The sequence below is a fragment of the Bos grunniens genome, chromosome 2 (genome assembly GCF_055505025.1).
Source record: "Bos grunniens cultivar Pamir isolate PY7600 chromosome 2, Bosgru_T2T1.0, whole genome shotgun sequence".
Lineage (NCBI taxonomy): Eukaryota > Metazoa > Chordata > Mammalia > Artiodactyla > Bovidae > Bos > Bos grunniens.
In genome coordinates this window covers 16350569-16371506 of record NC_141166.1, presented here as the reverse complement: position 1 = coordinate 16371506, position 20938 = coordinate 16350569, and the positions used below count along the sequence as shown (strand labels likewise).

Sequence of the window (20938 nt, the reverse complement as noted above, 5' to 3'; positions counted from 1 at the left end):
AGCTCTCTGACAAGGAGCGGTTGCTGCTAGGATGTCACTGTCATCACACTTGGGAAACCGACCCTGCCACAATTAGCATCGCACATGCACACAGCATCACAAAGCCAGGAGGAGGAAAACAGAGGCAAAGCCCACTCCGCAGCCTGAATAAACAGGCACAGCCAGGGCCACTGTCTAGCAGGTGTTCCCCAAACAGGTAAAAACACCGAGCCCTTTCTCAGACCTCACAAACTGACTCCCTCATGAGGGCTAGTTTATGAGGACTAACCCCCTCATAAAACAAGGTTACCCCTGATTTCTGCGTCATGGCATCGACAGCTGTGTTACCTACAGATGTGTTACCTCATCTACAGAAACACAAGACATCTGCTGTATCTCTACCATGAATAGACTCACTACAAATTCCTGTTCATTTCTCCTTAAAGACACGTGGTATTTATGACTTACAGGGCTGACCCTTCTGAAGTCTGGATTTCCGCAAACACTTTGCGAGTCACCTTTCCATCTTGTGCCTTCCTTTCACAGATGGAGGTCCCACCCAGACGCTCCAGAGCCGCCAGGCCACTCAAACTACACGAGCCCCCACATGCTTCCAGGCACAGCTCTCTCAACTCCCAGGGGGATCTGGCTCAACCTGCTTCTAGCTCCACTTTTACTACTTGACCGGAGCTGGTTCTGTTTTGACATGACCTTCTTTTACCCCCTTTATTGCTGGCACAATGTTGGGAAGATGGATTTGATTATATGCCTTGACCGTCTGGTTCTCGATCCAGGGGCAAAAAACAGGAGTCTCTGTGGAATAGTGGCAAACAAGAAACCTGGAATGTGGTTGCTTCTTTATGTTTGGCTTTTTTGGGTTTGTTTATCTAAAGGATTCTGGGACTTGCGGGCACTGGGGACACCCACCTCTTTGTCACTGGGTTAGGACACATTGGTTTAATTACATACGCCACTGCGTAATGACTAATAATTTGTCCTAAATGTTGATAGGACCCTCTTATGTTGCTTGCTTACTTTCCAACCACTATGAACTCAAATCACTCGGGAAAAAAAGAGAAGGAAAAAAAACTGTGCCCTCAAGAACAGAGAGCAATCCCTGAACAAGGAACATTCTGACAAAATACTCTCCCCTCAAGGGCCTGTGAATTTTTTGTTTGGTCACAGCTTTAAATAATATTTTCAAACAAACAGCTATTTCTGAAAACACTAGGATTCTAATTATCACTTGCTACTGGGTTTATTTCCTACCAGACTGACGCTCCAACTCTGCCTCCTCTGCCAGCTTTGTGCCTACTCTGCCAGATTTCTCAAATCCAGGCCCCCAATTCAGAATAATAAATTATCAAGGTATCTTTTACACCCAGATGCTCTTGGGAGTTTCCAGCTGGCCACTGGCAACACCAAAGATTTGCTCCCCAGCTTTACAAATGCTCCCAATGAGAGCACGTTTTGTACTCTTCGCATTTTATTAATTAGCCAAACACTAGAGTACCCATGTTCTATGAAGTTTCTAGCATAAGAAAGTTGGCAAATCAAAAGAAAAGAAGCTCAATCTCCGAGTTAATTTTATGTGTGTATATATGCAATTACATATAATTTATATAAATATATAGTAATATAATATGTAATATATAATTACATGTAATATAAACATATATATTTGTGTACTTTTTAAGATGGAGGAAAAAAACCCAACAATTTATTTTCATGTATAGAGAGACCAGCACTAGAAGTATCCACAGAGAAATGTCTTTGAAAAGATTTTTCTCCTAGATTTAACTACTTATTGGTACCAGTCATAACACACGCTTTGACAGGGACCCCCCAACCTTTTTGGCACAGTGACCAGTTTTGCAGAAGACAACTTTTTCACAGAGGGGCAGGGCGGTAGTCTCAGTATGATTCAACCCGATTATATTTACTGTGTACTATATTTCTATTATTATTACATAATATATAATAAAATGATACATGGTGCATAATATATATGATGACCTATAATGAAATAATTATTCAACTCACCGTTATGCGGAATCAGGTCATCAGGCATTAGATTCCCATAAGGAGCACACAAACTAGACCCCTCACAGGCACAGTTCACAGCAGAGCTCCAACTTCTTTAAGAATCTACTGCTGCCACTGATCTGACAGGAGGTGGAGCTCAGGTGGCAATGCAAGCGTTGGGGAGTGACTGTAAATACAGGCGACGCTTTGCTCACTTGCTCACTGCTCGCCTCCTGCTATGCAGCCCAGTTCCTAACAGGCCATGGGCTACTATTGGTCCATGGCCTGAGGGCTGGGGGCCGCTGTTTTATGAGATCAATTAAAAGATCATGATGATGAGTCAGTGCCTTTGCTGCCTATAATATGCTCTGTGGGAATGTGAACTGGTACAGCCATGATGGACAGCAGCAAGGAGGTTCCTTAAAAAACTAAAAATAGAGCTACCATATGACCCTGCAATCCCACGCCTGGGCATATATCTGGAGAAAACATGATCCAAAAGGATACATGCACCCCGATGTTCACTGCAGCACTGTTTACAATAGCCAAGACATGGAAGCAACCTAGATGTCCATTGACAGATGAATGGATAAAGAAGTTGTGGTACATATACACAATGGAATATTACTCAGCCATTAAAAAGAATGAAATAATGCCATCTGCAGCAACATGGATGGATGCAGAGATTGTCATACTGAGTGAACTAAAGTCAGACAGAGAAGGAGAAATATCGTATGGCATCCCTTATATGTGGAATCTACAAGGAAATGAGAAAAATGAACTTACTTAAAAATAGGATAAGGCTCACACTTAAGAGAATGAACTTACGGTTGTCAGTGGGAAGAATGCGGGGAAGGGATAGTTAGGGGGTTTGGGATAGACATGTGCACACTGCTACATTTAAAATGGATAACCAACAAGGACCTACTGTTTAGCACAGGGCGCTCTGCTCAATGTCATGTGGCAGCCTGGATGGCAGGGGAGTTTGGGGGAGAATAGATACATGTATATGCACGGCTGAATCCCTTCCCTGTTTATCTGAAACTATCACAACACTGGGAATCGGCTGTACCCCAATACAAAGTAAAAAGTTTAAAAAATTTGCTCTGAATCTGAACAACTGATTATACATCACACCTGAACAGAGGACCCCACTCTCCTCCACTCTGATTTTGTTGAGTATGTGATACATAGACCAGAGTCATTCAATCTTAGCAACACATCTGGCTCTCTGCCTCACACTTGCGTAAAGCCCTGTGCTTCAGGTCAGAGCTTGAGTCTTCTGAAAGAAATACCAGGAGCGCGTGGCCTCAGGAGAGGACTGGACCAGTGCACTGGCTCTTTACACTTTGGGAAGAGACCCAGGGCACAGGCTTCCAAGATGCCCCATCACCATGGCCTATACTGCCTGAGGCCAAGGCAGCCAGGATCCAAGTCTAGTCCAGAAGGAGATAATTTTGCAAAGCAGATAACTCCCCAAGATCAGGGAATAGGAATTATGATCTGGGACTGGATAAAAGGGATTTAATTGCAGTTAATAGTCTATCTTCTAACAGAAATAGCTGCTAAGTCATGTCCGACTCTTGTGACTCCGTGGACTGTAGCCCGCTAGGCTCCTCTGTCCATGGGATTTCCCAGGCAAGAGTACTGGAGGGGGCTGCCATTTCCTCCTCCAAGGGATCTTCCTGACCCACGGGTCAACCCTGGGTCACCTGCACTGCAGGCAGATTGTTTACCAACTGAGCCATCACCAATATACGAGAAATCCCCCTTTTCTTTCCTTTGATCTACCACTATTATTCAGTTTAGAAGGCTATATTTGAACAAACTAGACCAGAATATTCCTTAAATGGTTCCTTGCTCCAGTTAGTCCTGCAGAATCACAGAGGGTAGGGTGCAGGGGGACTATACACATTTAACATAAACTGATGAAATATCAAGGAAATTTAAAAATGATAGTTCTATTAAAAAGACATGTAATTGGCCGTGTCTACAAATCTACCCAGAACGATTGCTAAAAAATACTCAAAGTGCCTTTACTGAGACTTGTCCTTCATAGAACCATTCGTTTCTCTAAACAGGTTCACTGAGAATCTGTCCTCCTTCCTAATGGGATATAATTGGGTAAATCAAATTTGTAACCATGACCATGCCAGAAATGTCACATTTGAAGACAAATTTCATTGAATTAGGCATGACAGCGTGATAGCAAGAAACAAGGCCTGTACTTCATAAGTGGGAATACAGCCTCCCCAGGCTTCCAGGAAACCGGACTGAATCTACTCCATGGCTTGTGGAATCCTTGCCTTTAAGGTTATGAGCAAAGTCATTCCTGCCAGCCCAGAAACACTGACCAATGAGGGATTCTCCAAACAGATGGTAACTTTCCCATCACAGGTTGTATAGGCACAACCTGAACAGGAGGTGAAATCTGATGGGTCTAGGTTCCTAATCCTATGTAGGAACTTAGATAGATCTTTGATTAGATAACACGGTAAGAAAAATCTTTTCACACATACACAGATTAAAATTATAGCCCGGGGCCTTAAAAAATCTCCTGACAGAAGTTACGTTTCAAACCTTGGGGGTCACATGCTCTCATTTTAATAACCAAACAAGCAGAGGGACTTTGTTTACTGATCAGCACTTCACTGGGCTTTCCAGGTGGTATTAGTGATAAAGAACCTGCCTGCCAATGCAGGAGACATTAAAAGATGCAGGGCCAGATCCCTGGGTCAGGAAGATCCTCTGGAGGAGGGCATGGCATGGACAGAGGTAGCTACAGTCCATAGCGTTGCAGAGACTCAAACGCAACTGCAGCAACTTAGCACGCGTGCATGCATATCCATAAAGCTAGCCAAACTTCAAAAAATAAATTCATGACAAAATCAGAAAGTTTCTGAAACTAATCTATGTGGTCAAATCCATGCCTTAGGAGGCATGGGGATGAGAAAAGCAGACTGATGCCATCTTGAGGTCATCCTGTTATTTGTTCCTTACCATCAAACCTACTCATCATGCCTCAAAGTCCGAGAAACAGACATAACATCTTGCACTCTGGGACAAAGCATACAAAGACAATGGACAGACATGGATAAATTACAAAAACAAAACCAAACCTCAGGTCCCTCTGTCTAGTCTTAGTGCCCGAAAGACAGAAACCCCTGAGCACTTTCTGTGAGTTACGAATTCTGCAGCAGAAACTACTTTATCCTGACTTTCGCAATGCTGATATTGGCAGACAGCCGTGCTTAGAGATACAAGAACCATCATGCGAGAAAACTGCTGGGCTCCTTTCCTCTGAAGAGATGAACTGTAATTTGGCAACCTTTAGTTTATTTCTTTAAATACTATGGTGTTTTTATTTGGTGAGCCAGTCTGATGCCTGTACTCCCCTGCAAAAACTTTTTTCCCTTAAAACATGTCTATCTCTGAATCTCCCTTTCACATATTCGACTAGACTGCACACCCTAAGAGGGCAGGAATCTGTCTCTGTTTTGTTCACTGCTGTGTTCCCAGCACCGAGGGGCATGCCTGCACATGGTGGGGGCTGTGTAAATATTTGTTAAAGGGATGAATCACATGCCCTGGAAAAGTCAGTTCTATTTATTCCACAAATATTAAATAAATGCTTCACTGCTTATTATGTGCCACCCACTGGGGATGTGGAAATGGAGGAGACTGGGCCCTCACCTTCAAGAATCCCCAATATATTGGGGGTGGTGGGTAAATAACCAGGCAAGTCGAAGACAGTCTACCACTGCTTGGATGGGGAAGCCCAGGGGCTATGGAACCAGCACAGGGGGCCAGGGAGGGCTTCCTGGAGGAGGTTTTACTGACAGATGGATAAGAGAGGGCCAGAAAAACAAGGGAAAGGAGGGGGATGGTGCATCAGGTAAAGGACACAGCACATGCAAAGACAGATGACAAATGGTGGGCAGGGCAAGTAGTAAGAGTTGAGGCCAGGGAGGACCAAAGAGGCTGTATCACAAAAGGGCTTGTATGCCAAGCAAAAGAGTCTGGGGAAGGCACCTAGAGAAGGGCCTTGCATCGGGCGCAGGGGCTGAGCTGAAGCCAGCTGCAGCAGGGCAGCGCCAGGCTGGCCACTCACCTGGTGTGCTGTTGGAGGTGGGAGAGCTGTCGGAAGGACTTATCACAGTAGGAGCAGTGGTAGGGCTTGACGCCTAGGTGGATGCGCAGGTGCTGGGCCAGGTAGGAGGCGTTGGCAAAGGACTTGGAGCAGTGCGGGCACTTGTGGGGCTTGGCCTCTGTGTGCGACTTGGAGTGGATCTGCATCTCGGACTTGGTGAAGAAGGTCAGCGGGCATACCTTACACCTGCGGGCAAGAGGCAGCTTCACCCTGGGAAGATCCCTCCAACCATGCCTGGAGAGCTGAGGGGAGACCCTCTCTGTCAGAGAGACCTTGCACCAGGGCCAGAGCTTTGGGAGGAGGGTCCGGGGCGGGGGGCGGGCTACAGGCAGGCCCCCAGCCTGGACATCCTCCCCTTGAGGCACGCTGACACCAGGCTGGGAAGCAGGCTTCCACCTCACCGGGAAGAGCTGCCTGCTGGGCCGTGATTCTGGGAGAGGGGCTCCAACACTCGGTGAGTTTTCTGCCCTGGCTATAGACACTTTAGAATCATCTAGGGAGCTTTCTGAAATGGCTCATCCCAGGCCCTCCATATGCCTCCCCTCGATAAGTTAAATCAGAATTTCTGGAGGTACCGCCCTGGCACTGGCATTTCTGAAAAGCTCTCCAGATGATCCTAACATTGAGGGTTGACAATACTGCTTGAAGAGAGAAGGAAGTAGACTCTCAAAATCCCAGGCTGTGGGATTTTGGGTGGGAGGCGTCAGGAGGCCCCACCCCTCTGGGCCACAACCTCCACGTTCAAGCCTCTGGGCCCCCCTCTTTGCAATCCCCCACTGCTAGGCTCCGGAGGCAGCCCTGAGGCACCAGGTTCTGTCCCAAGCCCGCTGGACCCCTCCCACCAAGACCCCCACCTGTATGTCTTGCCCTCCTTGGCAGTCTCGCCCGAGGCCAGGATGGGGTAGGGGACTACGAGGACAGGCGGCCCCCCTGGGTTCTCCGCCTTGATCTTTTTCCGGCCGCGCTCGGACTTGGGGGGGCCAAGCAGGCCGTGGCCCTGGATTGTCTTGATGGAGTCCAGGAGGGGGGGGCTGGTGATCCCTGAGATGAGGGTGGGGGACGAGGCGATGAGGCGGCTCTGGCTCGTGGTGGTGGGTGTGGACGGGCTGCTGGTACCCGTGCCCGCGCTCGACTCCGATGTGCTCACAGCCGGGGTCCGGGAGGAGATTCCCAGACCTGTGAAGACATGGGGGTGGGGACAGGGGTGAGGGGCAGCCAGAGGCCAGGTCAGCCCCCGCCACCCAGCTGTGTGTCTCTGAGAGGTCGCCAGCCTTTCTGAGCCTCCCCTTCCCTTTGCAGAGTTTTACTCAGGGGTCAATAAATGACAGCTGTGTAAGATTCTTTAGATATCTAAGGACTGTTGTTGTTAAGTCACTTTTGCAACCCCGTGATCTATAGCCCACCAGGCTCCTCTGTCATGGGATTTCCCAGGCAAGAATACTGGAGTGGGTTGTCATTTCCTTCTCCAGGGGATCTTTCCCACCCAGGGATGGAATCCCCTGTCTCCTGCATTGGCAAGTGGATTCTTTACCACTGAGCCACCAGGGAAGCCCATCTAAAGACTAAATGAGCCTGATTATCTATAACAGGGGCACTTTGGAAATCAGCCCAACAAAAAACAGACAAACAAAAAACTCTGAAGCACAAAGATGTTCACTACTATGTCATTTATAACAGCAAAAATCAGAGGCAACTGAAATATGCAATATTAGGGAAGGTTTCAATAAATTGTGATTTTCTCTACTGAACATCAACTGCCCGATAAAAAGGAGACTGTAAAATTAAAAAAAAAAAAAAAAAACATTTAAGGCACAGAAAAAGTTAAGTAGGAGATGGAGAGGCACCAACATGTGATATGGATGGTGGAATTAGGGGTAATTTTAAAACAATTTTTTTGGCTTAACTTTCTGATTCTTTGACAATGAACTTTTCTTTTTTTAAGTTCTGTATTAACAGCTATTATTTTAAAAACAAAGGGACTAGAAACATTTATAACATCAAGAAAAGTACACCAAAAAATGAAAATGATATCTATCATAGAGTTAAAACTACACTTGAAAAAAAAAAAAGAAACCCCAAATTTGCACACTGGAAAAGATAATATCCAGAGTTGACACAGGTATTTGGCGTGTGTGTCATACATGCTGGGAGTGTATGCTTATCAACCTTAATCATAAAGGGTGCTTTGGCAACAGCCATTAAAACTTCAAATGTACATGACTTCTGACAAAGTAATTCTAATTCTAGAAATTGCCCATAAAGAGATATTTATTTGCACATAAGCACAAAGATCTGTGTACTTGGACCTTCCATACAAAACTATGATCAGACAAAACTGGACACAGTTTGCTTATCCTCAGTAGGGACTGTGTAAAGAGATGTGGTTCATCACAAGATGAAGAACAGGGAAACCACGAAGATAAGACAGACATGCAGTGACGAGGAAAGAATGCCAAACTGCTGTCAGGTGAAAAAGCAAATCCTACACAGCATGAACCCATGTCTTCAAAAAATACACACATCCAAACAACATATGTATATACAGACAATATGTGTGTGTGTGTGAAAGCACAGGAAGAGGTCTGAAAAGAGACACACCAAACTATGTGTAAATTGTGCTTCTCTCTAGGGAGGGCAAAGAATTTGTTGGTAAAAGGAGATTTTCATACGTTATCTGCTTCCATATTATTTGAATTTTTTACCTGGTGAATTCATCCATTTTTTACATCTGTGATTAAAGGATAAAATAAAATAAATACAGAGAAAACATATGAAAATGCTAACAATAGTAGGACAAGGGTTAATTTTTTTTCTCCTTTCAGCTTGTCTGCAATTTCTAAATTTTCTATAATGACTATGAATTACCTTTATAATAAAAATGCACTGAATATGTTTATGATAAAATGGTGAGTAGGAAAAGAAATTAAAGGCATGGGTACAGCCTTACCACAAACTCAGCAAAACACACCCCCTGCACATTAAAAAACAAACAAAAACGATGGAAAAAGAAGGAAAGGGACTAAAGGCTCTCTAAGCTGCTGGGTTACAAGCTGGGGATTATGAGTGACTTTTTTTTTTCTCAGTTTCTTTTTTTCCAAATTTCCCTTAATATGCTTATATTACTTTTTTAATATTACTTTTATAATGAAAAAATAAATTTAATAAGGTCATAATAAGGAGGGAATGTGCAGAGGGTGGCTGGAGGAGGCCTGGATAGGGAGGCTCATGGGGCCCCAAGATTCTTAAGCATCTCTGAGAGGGAGGCGGGAGACGCGTCTGGCTGGTGGCAGGGGCCAGCTAGAGGAGGAACAATGGCCCAGTTGCAGTGGCCACCAGGAAAAGCCTGTCCAGCAGGGTGAGGTGGGCACCAAGCAGCCCAGACCCATAATATTGCCTAGGATGTCTTTCCAGCCCGCAGCCTCAATCTATCCAGGACTGGGCTCACAGTCAGTCCCCTACCCCGTTCCTCCTATGATTCCATCTCACTGGCAATGCCTGGGTGTCCCCGGTGCCCACCCTCCCACTCCTTCATCCAGCCCAGCACCCAGCCCTGTGGGCTCTTCCTTCTCAGCATCCCTCAGTTCTTTTCCCTTCTCTCCATCCTCTCTGCCGCTGCCTGGCCCAGGCCACCACCCTCTCCTGCAGCTCTCCCTGCTTCCATGCCAGTGTCCCACCAAGCCAAGTCTTCACCTCACAGCCAGAGACCTAGCTTTCTAACCTCACCTACTTCCAGGGGCTCCCACTGCCTGAAGGTAAAAACCCAAACTGCCCAGGTGGCCCACGGGGTCCTTCACAATCTGGGGCCTCAGCAGAGCCCCGGCAGAGCGACAGGGTTCACGCCTGGGCTCTGGAACCACACTGCCTGTCTCGGCCGCTTACTGGCTGTGAAACTGGGCCGCAGTTCGCTCATCTGCTGAATGGAGACGTTAGGGTGAACCACAGGAAGCCGCTGTTTTTTGTACTTCAGTCTGTAAAAGGCAGCCACCTCACGGAACGGGCGGGGAGTGATAACACAGACACTGATGAACACAGATGCTCACCTGGAGTTAGCTGCCACGTGATGGTGATGAGTTTCATCACCCTTTGACCTTCCCCACCTGGACGCCGTCCTACTCTTGCTTTCGACACACATGCTCGCTTTGCACGTGCTGCTCTATTTTCCCTAGTCAACCACCAACTCTTCCTCGCATGGGGACCCACCCAGGGAAGTCTTCCCTCACCCTTCAATCCCCACACAAGTCTGGTTAGGGTTCTCCTCTAGATTCCTGAAATTCACTGGAATTGGCTTCCTTGACGGGCAAGCAACCCAACCTCGACCCTCTCCGGCTGGCTTGGTGAAGCAGGTCAACAGGATACAGGATGGCAAGGCTGGAAGCTCCACCCCCCACCCCCGTCCCAGGCCCTGCCTGCCCCGCCCCGCCGCGGGCGACATGGCCACGCCCCTCCCCGGTAGTCCCCGCCCCGTCTTCACCAGCCCCGCCCACCCGGCCTCTGTACCTGTGACCGTGCTGGTGGCCGGCCGCGCGTGCAGCGCCACGTCGGGCTGCGGCACGGCCTGCGGGTGCAGGCCCGGCACCTGCTGCAGCTTCGGCAGCGACATGACCGCTTGGCTGCTCTCGGCTGGCGCTGGTGGCACAAGCAGCGGCTGCTGCGACGAGGCCGAAGTAGGCGGCAGGTGAGGCGGCCGGATCTTCTCCGCCATCAGCTGCTCCTTGATCTTGTTAATCAGGACCAGGTTGTCCAGCTGCGGGAGGGAGCAGAGAGGGACTGAGAGGGCTTGGGCCGTACCCGGCCCCGGCCCGGGGCAGCCAGGCCACCCTTGAACCCCTTGTCCCGCAGGCAGCAGCCAAAGCCCGGCGCAAACCCAAGCCGCTCCGAGAAGGGGAGGGCGGCAGGAGGGGAGACGCTCCGTCTTACCTGGCTAGGCATGGTGGGAGGAGGGGGCCAGAAGTAGGGGTTGTTAAATCGAGGCTCGGCCATCCTGTGGGGAGAGAGCGACTGTCACAGGGAAGAGGGCCCTCCCCATCGGCCAAGGGTGAGCTCCCATCAGCTATGCCCGCTCAAGTCTGGGCCAGTGTCTGGTATCCCTGCCCCCGTGGGACCCTTACCCCACAGCAGAGCAGGATTTCCACCAGGCTCAAAGAACCACACCTCCAGGCTGAAGCTCTGGAATTCAGCGTTTCCCACAGTGGGCCCCAGAGAGCAAGGGCCTATCCCGAACAGAGCACCCCCCAGCCCAAATCACCCCTCCCAAATCACCCTGATGCCAGTGGACTACTCCCTGTCCCCCCACAGAGACCCTAGGCTGCAGAGCCAACCCCATGGATTAGACACACAAGTCTGCTGCCCAGGGACAAACTGAGGAGTCCTGGGGCAACCTTGTCAATGGCCGCAGAGCAGAGGCAACCGCCCCTCCCTGATCCCTGCCCTTCTGACCCACAGAACACAGCGGGCAACTTGGGTCACCAGGTAACTGCTTCTGTGTGTGAAGGGCAATTTGGCAGGATGATTTATGGGGACTCAAATGGTTACAGTATTGCCCTTTGACCCAGGGAATTGTACCTCTGGAAAGTGCTCCTCAAGAAACAAGCATGGCCAGGTACAACATTCTGCTTATAAGGATGTGTCAGAACACTGTACTTAAGAGGGGAATGAAGAGGCCTGAGGCTTGGGACCCTTCAGTAGAAGAATGTGACCATTTGTCTGGTGGCCCTCAGCTCTGGCAAGTTCCTGTGCAGTGAGAAGGGCTTTGCAACCAGGGCACTATGACGGATGGGCCTTCAAAGCTATCTTTGTCTTCCAGAGGATTCATGTCTTCCTGTGGCCCTACAGTAAGTCAAGAAGTGACTTACAGAGACTGTGCTGGACAGGGGTATTCCATGAAGTCTCGCTCCCTATCAAATTTCTCTTCTTTATCTGTCCCTTACAGAAATCACTAACTAAATGCCTACTGGTATTGGTCGCTTACATGGAACTGCTTCTTTTGACAGGCAAGGCTGAAATGAAGTGTCTTTAACCTTTTTTTCCTGGCTCTACAAGCGGGAGAAGCCCTACTGGAATTGCAGGCAGAGGGTTTCAGGAAAAAAAAACCCTCTGTAAGGATACAACCTAATCTCAACACTTTAAGAAAGATCTTTTATATAAATTATTGCTTGTGATCTTTACTTGAAGAGTAGTCACAGGAGCTATTATCCCACTTTTGGTGAAGAAATTGAGGCTTGGAGAGAGGGGAAGAGACCTGTCCAAGACCACAGGGCTAGGGTGCCAAGAGTCAAAACTAGACATCAGATTTGCTCAAGCTGTTTCCTCTGGGGAATGTGTTTTGCAAACCCCAGCCCTTGGTGGAACAATTATCCACATGCATATAACTCAATACCTGTATATAAAAGTCTTGCCTTTCACTCCCAGCCTGGGGGTCGGTTTGGGTCTGAGTCTGGCCAGGTGGGAATCAGAGTGCCCTCCTCTTGGGTGGCTGGGCAGCTCTAAAAGCCCTCCTGTTTCCGCCACCCACAAACACCAAGCTGCCCTTCTCTCTACCCATCCAACACAGCCCATCCCTCACAACCCAATACCAGCACTTCCTGCCTGGAGTTCTCCCTGACTGCTCCAGGTCCCTGGATCATCTCCTTTCAAAGAAAGACCTCAACCCAGTAAAATCAGTGAGGAGGCTGCCATTTACTAAGTACCCACCTTGTGCCAGGCACCCTGACACTAAAAGGCAGGTACACTCCTCATCCCCACTTTACAACTGAAGTTCAGAGAGGTAGAGTGACTTGGTCAAGGTCACACAGCAAGTAAGCAGGGAGCTGAGATCCCCACTCTGATCTGCCCGACTCCCAACGTCCAGCTCATCAGTCCCTCCAGCTGTTCGGAGGAAGGACAAAGCATCCTGACTAGGATTGTGGACAGGCCCTGTGTTAGGATGGCATGGCACCCACTACCCTTCCATTCAGAAGTCTCAGACCTGTCCCTCCCCTGCTGTTGTCCACTGGGGAAAATGTGAAGTCATCTGAACTGTAGAGCCAGGGTAGGGAGGCTCCAGGGCTGAGGGAAAGGGGAGCTGGGGAGCTGCCTCAGAGAGGACTGGGAATTGAAGACACCTGTCTCATTCAGCTTGGCATCATCAGTGCCTAGGCCCAAAGGTGATCAACAATGTGAGTTGCGGGATAGAATGAATAAATGAAGGAATAAATAATCAGATTCATTTTAAAGGCAATCCCACACAATTATCCACCACCGCTGATGGTGTACAATGCCCTCTGTACCCAGCAGCATTCTCACCAGAGCCCCAGGAATCTGGGAAGATCTGCACCCCCATTTCGCCAAGGAGGAAGCTAGGCCACCACCAGGGAAGCACTTGCTCCTGGCCACACAGATGGGAAAACAGAAGGAAGCACTGCCCTGCAGTGTTGGGCATCGGCAATCTGAACCTCTGTTTTTCTCATCTGTAAAATGGGATTGACAGAGGCCTCTGTGCCTCTTTCCTGCCCTGGCCCAGTGCTCTGCCCACTGTACCCAACCATTCCTTGGACTGGTCCAGGGGAACTGTCCTCTCCTCCTCTTGAGTTTGATGCCAAGTCCAGGCTTCCCAAAGCTCCTCACTGGTCAGGGAGGTAGGGGGTCCCATAGCTGGGATAGAGCATCCTCTCTGCCACTTATCAGACCCCTGATCAGGAAGGGAACCACCCCTAACCCTGGACAAGAAGCAGGGTCTGCCCTGGGTCATGGAATCTGATCCACACAGCATTCACTCCTCTGTGTCCTTCTCGGGCTGGGCTTAAGGAACTCCATGATTTGGTCAATGCTCCAGATCCTGGTGTATGTCTACCTGTGTTAGCTGAGGGAAGACAGGCAGGGGGAGGAGTGGATTTTCTGAGCCCTTATTGAGGGCCCGACTCATTGCCAGACGCACATCAAGAGCATCTCACATGAGCCCCTCAACAAACCTTCAAGGTGAGTGTGCGTCTGTGCAGTCCTAGGACCTGCAAGACAGGGTGGGAAGGTGACCGGGGCCAAGCTAAGCCACGCAGACCTTATGTTGAGAGAGATTTTAAGCAGGATAGAGATGGCTGGATATCTGCTTAGGACAGGTGTACAAGGCAGAAGGGCATCCAGGTGGAGGCAACAGTTTGAGCAGACATGGAGCAGGTTTGGGACAGTGAGCAGCTACCCACTAACGCCAAAGAGAGCTGGAGAGTGGTGAAGTGGGGAGAGACGGAGACCAGCCAGCAGCATCCTGAAGGCTATGCTAGCGGTTGGGAAGGAATGCTGGCTGTGAGGAGGCATCAGGGAGTGTGCTGGGCGGGGCAGCCAGGTATCTCAGAGGACCAAGGTCAGCAGGTGGAGCCTGAGGACAGCACCGGGGGACAGAAGAACCGGAGACAGAGGAGGCTGAGTGTCCAGGCCGGACGGGCAGAAGAGACATGCTGGCAGTCAGGCAGGACATGCAGACTAGGCTTCAAAGCTCTAGACAGAAGCCAAGACTCTGGGCGGTGGGCCCCAAGGTACACACCCCTGATCCTTGCAGTAGGGCGAGCAAGGTGTCATTTTATTTTTCTTGCTCAAAAAGGTGAAAAAGTCAGATGGGTCAATGAAACACCTTCTAGAGCCACCTGCCCGCCCATCCACCCATCCACTGGTTCTGGATACATCCTCTGGGCCAAACTGGGGACTGGTGCTGGGGAATCGAAGGCAAAGAGAAGAGCCCTGTCCTCTGGGGGCCCCTAGCTAAGTGGAGGAAACAGACACATGACCCACAAGCTTCTGTGAAAAGAGAATTTTGGGCTATGAAACCTGCCACATGCCACCAGGGACCTCCATGTGGTCAAAGCCAGTGGGCCACCTCCCAGTCCTATCTTTCATGGCCTCCCAGCCACCCTGACCCTTGGAGATCAGTGCTATGAGCCCTGGGTTCCACATCTTCTCAGTCTCTTTCCCAGCTTGCACCTCCACAGCCTAGGCTTCTCAGGGTGAGCAGGAGCCTCCTCCTTCCACTGGCCCCAGTCCCTGGATGGTCCATCCACTCCAGGACTTTAAATACCAGAAAATCCCCAGGTCTGCACCCCTAGACCTGGCTGCCCCCTGAAGATCCAGAACCACCTTCCAGTTACCTCCCTGGCCGCTCATGGGCTGTTCAGTCTGGAGTTGGCCTTCCCCTGGGATACGTAAACCCTCTAGCCATCCCCTCTGAGTAGGGCATCCCAACCTGCCCAGGTGCTCCTGCCACAGACCCTGACCTCCCCATTCCCAGTTCAGACCCACCACCAGCCACGTCCCCGGGATTCCATTTCCAAACTGAGATCCACTGCATCCTCTTCACAAGTCCTAGCTACTGTCCCCTCATCTGGACCATGGAACAACCTGCCTTAGTTGGAGCCCAGGGCACCCAGGTTCAAATCTTGGCTCCAAAACACTAGCTGTGTGATCTTGGGCAAGTCACTTGTTCTTACGCCCCAAGTCAGGGATGAGCAGGATGCAAAGAAAGGATCAGAGAGGACTTCCCAGCAGAGGTGATACGTGCTTTGGGTCTTAAAGGATGAGTGGAAGTTAGCCAGGCAAAGAAGGAGTGGGGAACATTGCTGGTGGAAGCAGCAGTCTTAACAAAAGTCCCAAGGTGAGAAACAGCATGGTGTGGGAGGGCAGCTAAAGGGATCAGTGTGGACGTGAGACAGGACATGAGGCTGAAGCCACTGGCCACTGCTAGACCTAGAAAGGCAGTTCCTGAATTCGAGGCCTGGGGTCTAGACTTGAAGAAGTTGGGTAATGGGACAGAATCTGTGGTTTAGAAAGGCCCCTCTGCCTGCTGAGCGTAGGTGGGACTGGAGAAGCCAGGAGAGGCAGCAGTGGGAGGGAACCGGTTGAAGGTCCCCAGGGAATAGAATGGAGGTGAGAGGCAGGAGCTACCCTGGGCCAGGGAGGAGAATGACCAAGGAGGCCTGGCTATTTGCTTAGAGCTGGAGACCAAGGAAGCATGCAGGTTGCCCCCCAGCACCACGGTGTGGCCTGGGAGGTCCCCTGGATACCAACGCAGACAGAGTCACAGGAACATGCAGACAGACAGCACCAAACTCCGACAGACACAGATCTGTGATCCCAAACATGAACAGATGGGGACACAGCAACTCCCGTGAGCGGGACCCCACAACCTCCAGGACAGAGTCACAGGTGGATGCTATGACAGGAGGGTGGGGGCACAAAGCCCCCAAGCAGACCCAGAGGGAGGCGGTGAGGGGCACTCAGGGGAGCTGGGATGAACACGATGCCTCAGTCACCCAAAGAACAAACCCCTCATTGACAGGTTTCAACCTGGAATCACAGGCTCCTTACCTAGAGTGTCCTTTCCCACTTGGTGAACTTCTACTCATCCTTCAAGACCCAGCTCAAGTGTTCCCTCTTCTACGGAGCTTTCCCTGAACCCCCAGTCAGTCACTCCTCTGTGTTCCCAACAGCACCTTGTATATGGGAATAACAATAACAGTAATAATAAAAATGGCAGCTACTACTGATTTCAACACCTATTAAGTGCCAGGCACTGTGCTGAGTATGTTGCACGCATCATGTCACCGTGAGACAGGCACCTAACAGAAAAGGAAGCTGCAGCTCAGAGAGGTCGGCCAATTTGCCCAAAGTCGCACAGCTAGCAAGTGATGGAGTTAGGACGCCACCCAGATCTGGTGCAGCAGTGCAGGGGTGGTTGCATTCTGGCGCAGTCATGTTTCCCTGGGTGACTTCCCCACAGACTGAGCTCTGTACACAGGTAGACCTGGTGCTCATTCACTTCTGCCATTCCAGCATCTAGTCCAAGGTGGTCTCAGAAACTCTTTGCAGAATGAGAAAGTACAATATCAACCATCTTTTCCTGAACATTTACAGTAGGCCAAGAAAGGTATCAGGGCATTTAATAGCCATTACTTAACTGTTGCAATAGACCCATTGTACGTATAAGAAAACTGAGGTCCAGAGAGGTTAAGTAACTTGCCTGAGGTCACAGAGCTGAGTCTGGATCGCAAACCAAGTCAGTCCATCACGCTTTCCCAGGAGGGTGGCCCCTGAGGGCAGCCTAGCAAGCTCCACAAAGAGGAACTAGGGGCAGGGGCACTGAGGAAGGGTTACACCAGGTGCCAGGCCCTCCCACCTGGGGAGGTTCAGGCCTAGACAAACAGTCGCAAAGAAAATGGGGCAGCCCAAGGGGAAGGCGATTAGCTTTGCCCACTGCAGGACAGAGGGTATATTTAAGCAACTTTTGTCCCACCCACCCCATCCCCAGGCCAGTCCAGATACGTTAAAAAATGAGATTTGCCCAGACCCCATGGCCACCAGGGAACTAGTTCCCAACAAGCAAATGGGAGAGAGCAGGACCCAAAACTGTCCAGATACTATGATTACAAAGAGGCAAAAATAAAAACCTGCGTCAGAAAAAGCAAGCTGCGGGGAACCACGCCCAGAGGGAGGCTGGCAGTGCTGGGGGAGGCAGCTGGAGCTAACCTGGTTTTTTTGTCTTTGTTTCTCTGATTTCCAAATACTCTGCAATGTTGTTGTTGCTTTTATAATGAAAACAATAAATTTATTCTTTAAAAAAGGAGAGAAAGAAAGTGGTTGGTAGCCGGAGGGAGTGGTGGAACGACAGACAAGCGTCTGGAGGCAGCGGGGAGCAGGTGGGATCAGGGTCAGTGATGGTGGGTGCTCAGCTGATAGCCACATGCTGAATCCCGCACAGGCCCCATCCTCCAGGCACACAGGACCGGGGGGGTCCTGGCAGGTGTTGGCCAGGATCCATCCGGGAGTATTTCTACCACCTTCCTTGCCCTGGTCCCGGCCCCCTTCTGCTCTGGCCTCAGCTATTCCAAGAGCCTCCTCCGAGGGACCCTCACCTCTACCCACGCCTCCCATTCTGTTCTCCTATTGCAGTCCCTCTGCTGTTTCTAAAATACAAATCAGATCACAACATTGCCCTCATGAGAATCTTCAACATTCCCCTCATGAGAATCTTCAATGGCTCCCTCGTTCCTTCCAGACCAGGTCTTTGGACTCCTGAGGCCTTCCGTGACTGGCCTCTGCTGACCTCTTTGGCCTCACTGGCTCTTTCCACCTTCTGCTCTGCCCAGCCAGACCAAGGGCTTCCCCGGTGCTCCACTTCCCTTCTCACTTCCTCACCTTTCCCTGGAACTCTCTGCCTTCCCCTATTTCACTGGTTAACTACAACTTACTCCTTAGGCCCAAGTTTAAAGGCCACTTCCTCCTGGAAGCCTTCTGGGACTGCGAGGCTATGTTGGGCGCCCCTCTTCTCTGTTCCCTCTGTGCCCTGCATTTCCATCATCAGACACCTGTCATTCCATTTTCTGTCTGTTTTCTCATCCATCTCTGCAGTTGGACATGCTCTCTATCAGGGCACAATAGAGGCTGAGTCATTTACCTTTAAGCCAAAAAGTACCTGATAAATGTTTGAATGAATGAATAGTCTAAGTAGAGGGAACTGAAAGTGTCATGGCCTAGATAGAGGAAAGTCCCCTCCCCCTCCTCTGAGTCCCCGCCACCCACTATGGCACTATGTTGTCCCCTGTGTTATACTCTTCCCTATTTCCTGTATCTTAAGCCCTATCTTCCTAATTGATCTGAGAAGAGATTGTGTGCTGTAGACTGCTGCTGCTGCTGCTGCTAAGTCGCTTCAGTCGTGTTCGACTCTATGCGACCCTGTAGACGGCAGCCCACCAGGCTTCCCCGTCCCTGGGATTCTCCAGGCAAGAACACTGGAGTGGGTTGCCATTGCCTTCTCCAATGCAGGAAAGTGAAAAGTGAAAGTGAAGTCGCTCAGTCGTGTTTGACTCTTAGCGACCCCATGGACTGCAGCCCACCAGGCTCCTCCATCCATGGGATTTTCCAGGCAAGAGTACTGGAGTGGGGTGCCATTGCCTTCTCAGTGCTGTAGACTAGCAGACCCAAAAAAGTTATTAACAGCTAATAAACATAGAACTGGTTCTGCTTCCCTAGCAGTGAAAATTAAATGAGCTTCACATGTTAAAATAGCAAAAAGCAAGAAGAACATGGTAATGCTCAATGCTGGTAAGGGTATGGTGAAATTGGCACTCTCCTGCATTATTTCTGGGAGTGTAAATTGGAAGTCATTTCTGAAAACAATCTGGCAATAATGTGTCATGAGCTCTATAAAAATGTTCAAACTTCCTGGTCTAGCGATCCTATTCTTGGTCATCTGTCCCTAGAAAATACCCCAAATATAGACAAAATTTTATGCACAAAGCTGTTTGCTTCAGTGGGTTGTTTTTTTTTTTTTTTTCCAGTAGCAAAAATCTGGAAAAACCAAAATTTTAAACAACAGGGGGATGGCTCTGTAAATCATGTTACACAGTGACACAGGCTATAGTCATTGATAATAGCCAATGTTTACTGGCATTGTAATGACTCATTTTACATTCATATCGACCTCACAAAGATCTGAGGCACAGAGAAATTAGGTAACTTGCCCAAAGTCATGCAGTGTGTGTGTGATCTGAACTCAGAAAGTCAGGCTCCGAAGCTCAGGCTCTCCACCCTGACACTAGATCCATTAGAAAGGATTAAAACCACCCTGCAGTCATTTAGAAAACACTTGTGATGCAACAATAATGGGAGTGGGGGGAGAGTTTGAAATTATTTGTATAAATAGAGCAATGACATCTATATAAAAACCAGGTGCTGGAAGAAAAGATAGGAAGGAAATACCAAAATACTAGCACTGTGTGTTTCGGGCTTGGGGTGGGGACAGAAATGGGGGTAGGTTTTGGTTTACTTCATTTCTCTATTCTTGACTTTTCTGCAGTGTGGCTACATGACTTTTTAAGGAATATTTTTAATAACACTAACAGTTCAGCCAGCTTTGGCCAAGCAAGACACCCCAGCCCCCGCCTATGGTCCCATTAGGATTCTGGCCTCAGGCCCTGCAGGTTTACCCAGGAGACCTGAGCTCAGAGAGGGCCAGGAGCTTGTTCAAAGGCCCACAGTAAGCCTCGAGCCCCACTCCAGACCCAAGCCAGGAGTGCAGTCAGAAAGGGATTCCTCTTTCCTATCTGGGGACTTTGGAGCCAAAGTCAGACAAAGGAAAGCCTGTCTACTTTCTCACTCACTCTCCTGTTTAAAATCCTTATTGGGTTGCCATAACTTTGGGAACACAGTTCAAACTCTCCAGGGTGGCCCAGAGGCCTTTGTTAAGGAGGCCTTGCTGGTCACATGCATCCGGACAGGTACATCCCCACAGCATCCCTCCCTCCAGCCTCACTACACTACTCTCAGGTTCCCAAAACAAACTGCTCTCGTGCCACCGTGACTTTGCACAGGCTCTGCCCTTCCATGTGGGGGCCATCACCCAGCGGGAACCTTGTCAGATACCCATCAACCATCAGGAGTTAGGTGAGGTGTCACTGCCTAGAGGAAACCCTCCTGATCACCACCCCGGTCCTAGGCTCTATTTGCAGCCTCTCCCCTGAGCTCTTGCAGTGTCCTGGGCTCCTCCTCCACTGCAACCAACGCACTGATCCCACTACCTTAGAACTGCCTGGTGACTTATCTGCCCGAGCCCCAGGGTGGCTGTGAGCTTCCCAAGATCAGGGCTTGAGTCTGGTTCTTGGCTGAGCAACTTCCTGGACAACCCTATACTGGGACTCAGCAGCACAGCCCACTAGGGCTCTTCCTTCAGGTCTCAGCTGAAGGTCACTCTCTGACCCTCTCCTGTTATACACACCCCATGGCCCTTTACACTTCCCCTCCCCTGCCTCTGTATCTTGGCTCTAAACA

At 49.6% G+C, this 20938-nt stretch overlaps 1 protein-coding gene and 1 long non-coding RNA gene across 5 annotated transcripts in view; one reads left to right on the top strand and one right to left on the bottom strand.

Annotated features, from left to right (window-relative positions):
- ZNF362 (zinc finger protein 362) overlaps positions 1-20938 on the bottom strand; it is a 40370-nt gene that overhangs the window by 9556 nt on the left and 9876 nt on the right. The window contains exons 1-6 of one of the 4 annotated variants that reach the window (XM_086335237.1): positions 17639-17717; positions 16481-16605; positions 11072-11135; positions 10652-10898; positions 7009-7330; positions 6116-6340 (exon numbers count right to left, since the gene is read on the bottom strand). In XM_086335237.1, the coding sequence (XP_086191363.1) occupies positions 6116-6340; positions 7009-7330; positions 10652-10898; positions 11072-11135; positions 16481-16518 (896 nt within the window). In that variant the 5' untranslated portion in view covers positions 16519-16605; positions 17639-17717. Of the gene's footprint in view, positions 1-6115; positions 6341-7008; positions 7331-8856; positions 8883-10194; positions 10369-10651; positions 10899-11071; positions 11136-16480; positions 16606-17638; positions 17718-20938 lie in introns of those variants that run through there. The other 3 variants (XM_086335231.1, XM_086335240.1, XM_086335251.1) reach the window with 3 other exon arrangements.
- Positions 11450-12299, top strand: LOC147377644 (uncharacterized). The gene is made up of 2 exons (XR_015140141.1): positions 11450-11623; positions 12145-12299. It is a non-coding gene; the product is annotated as an uncharacterized LOC147377644 (long non-coding RNA).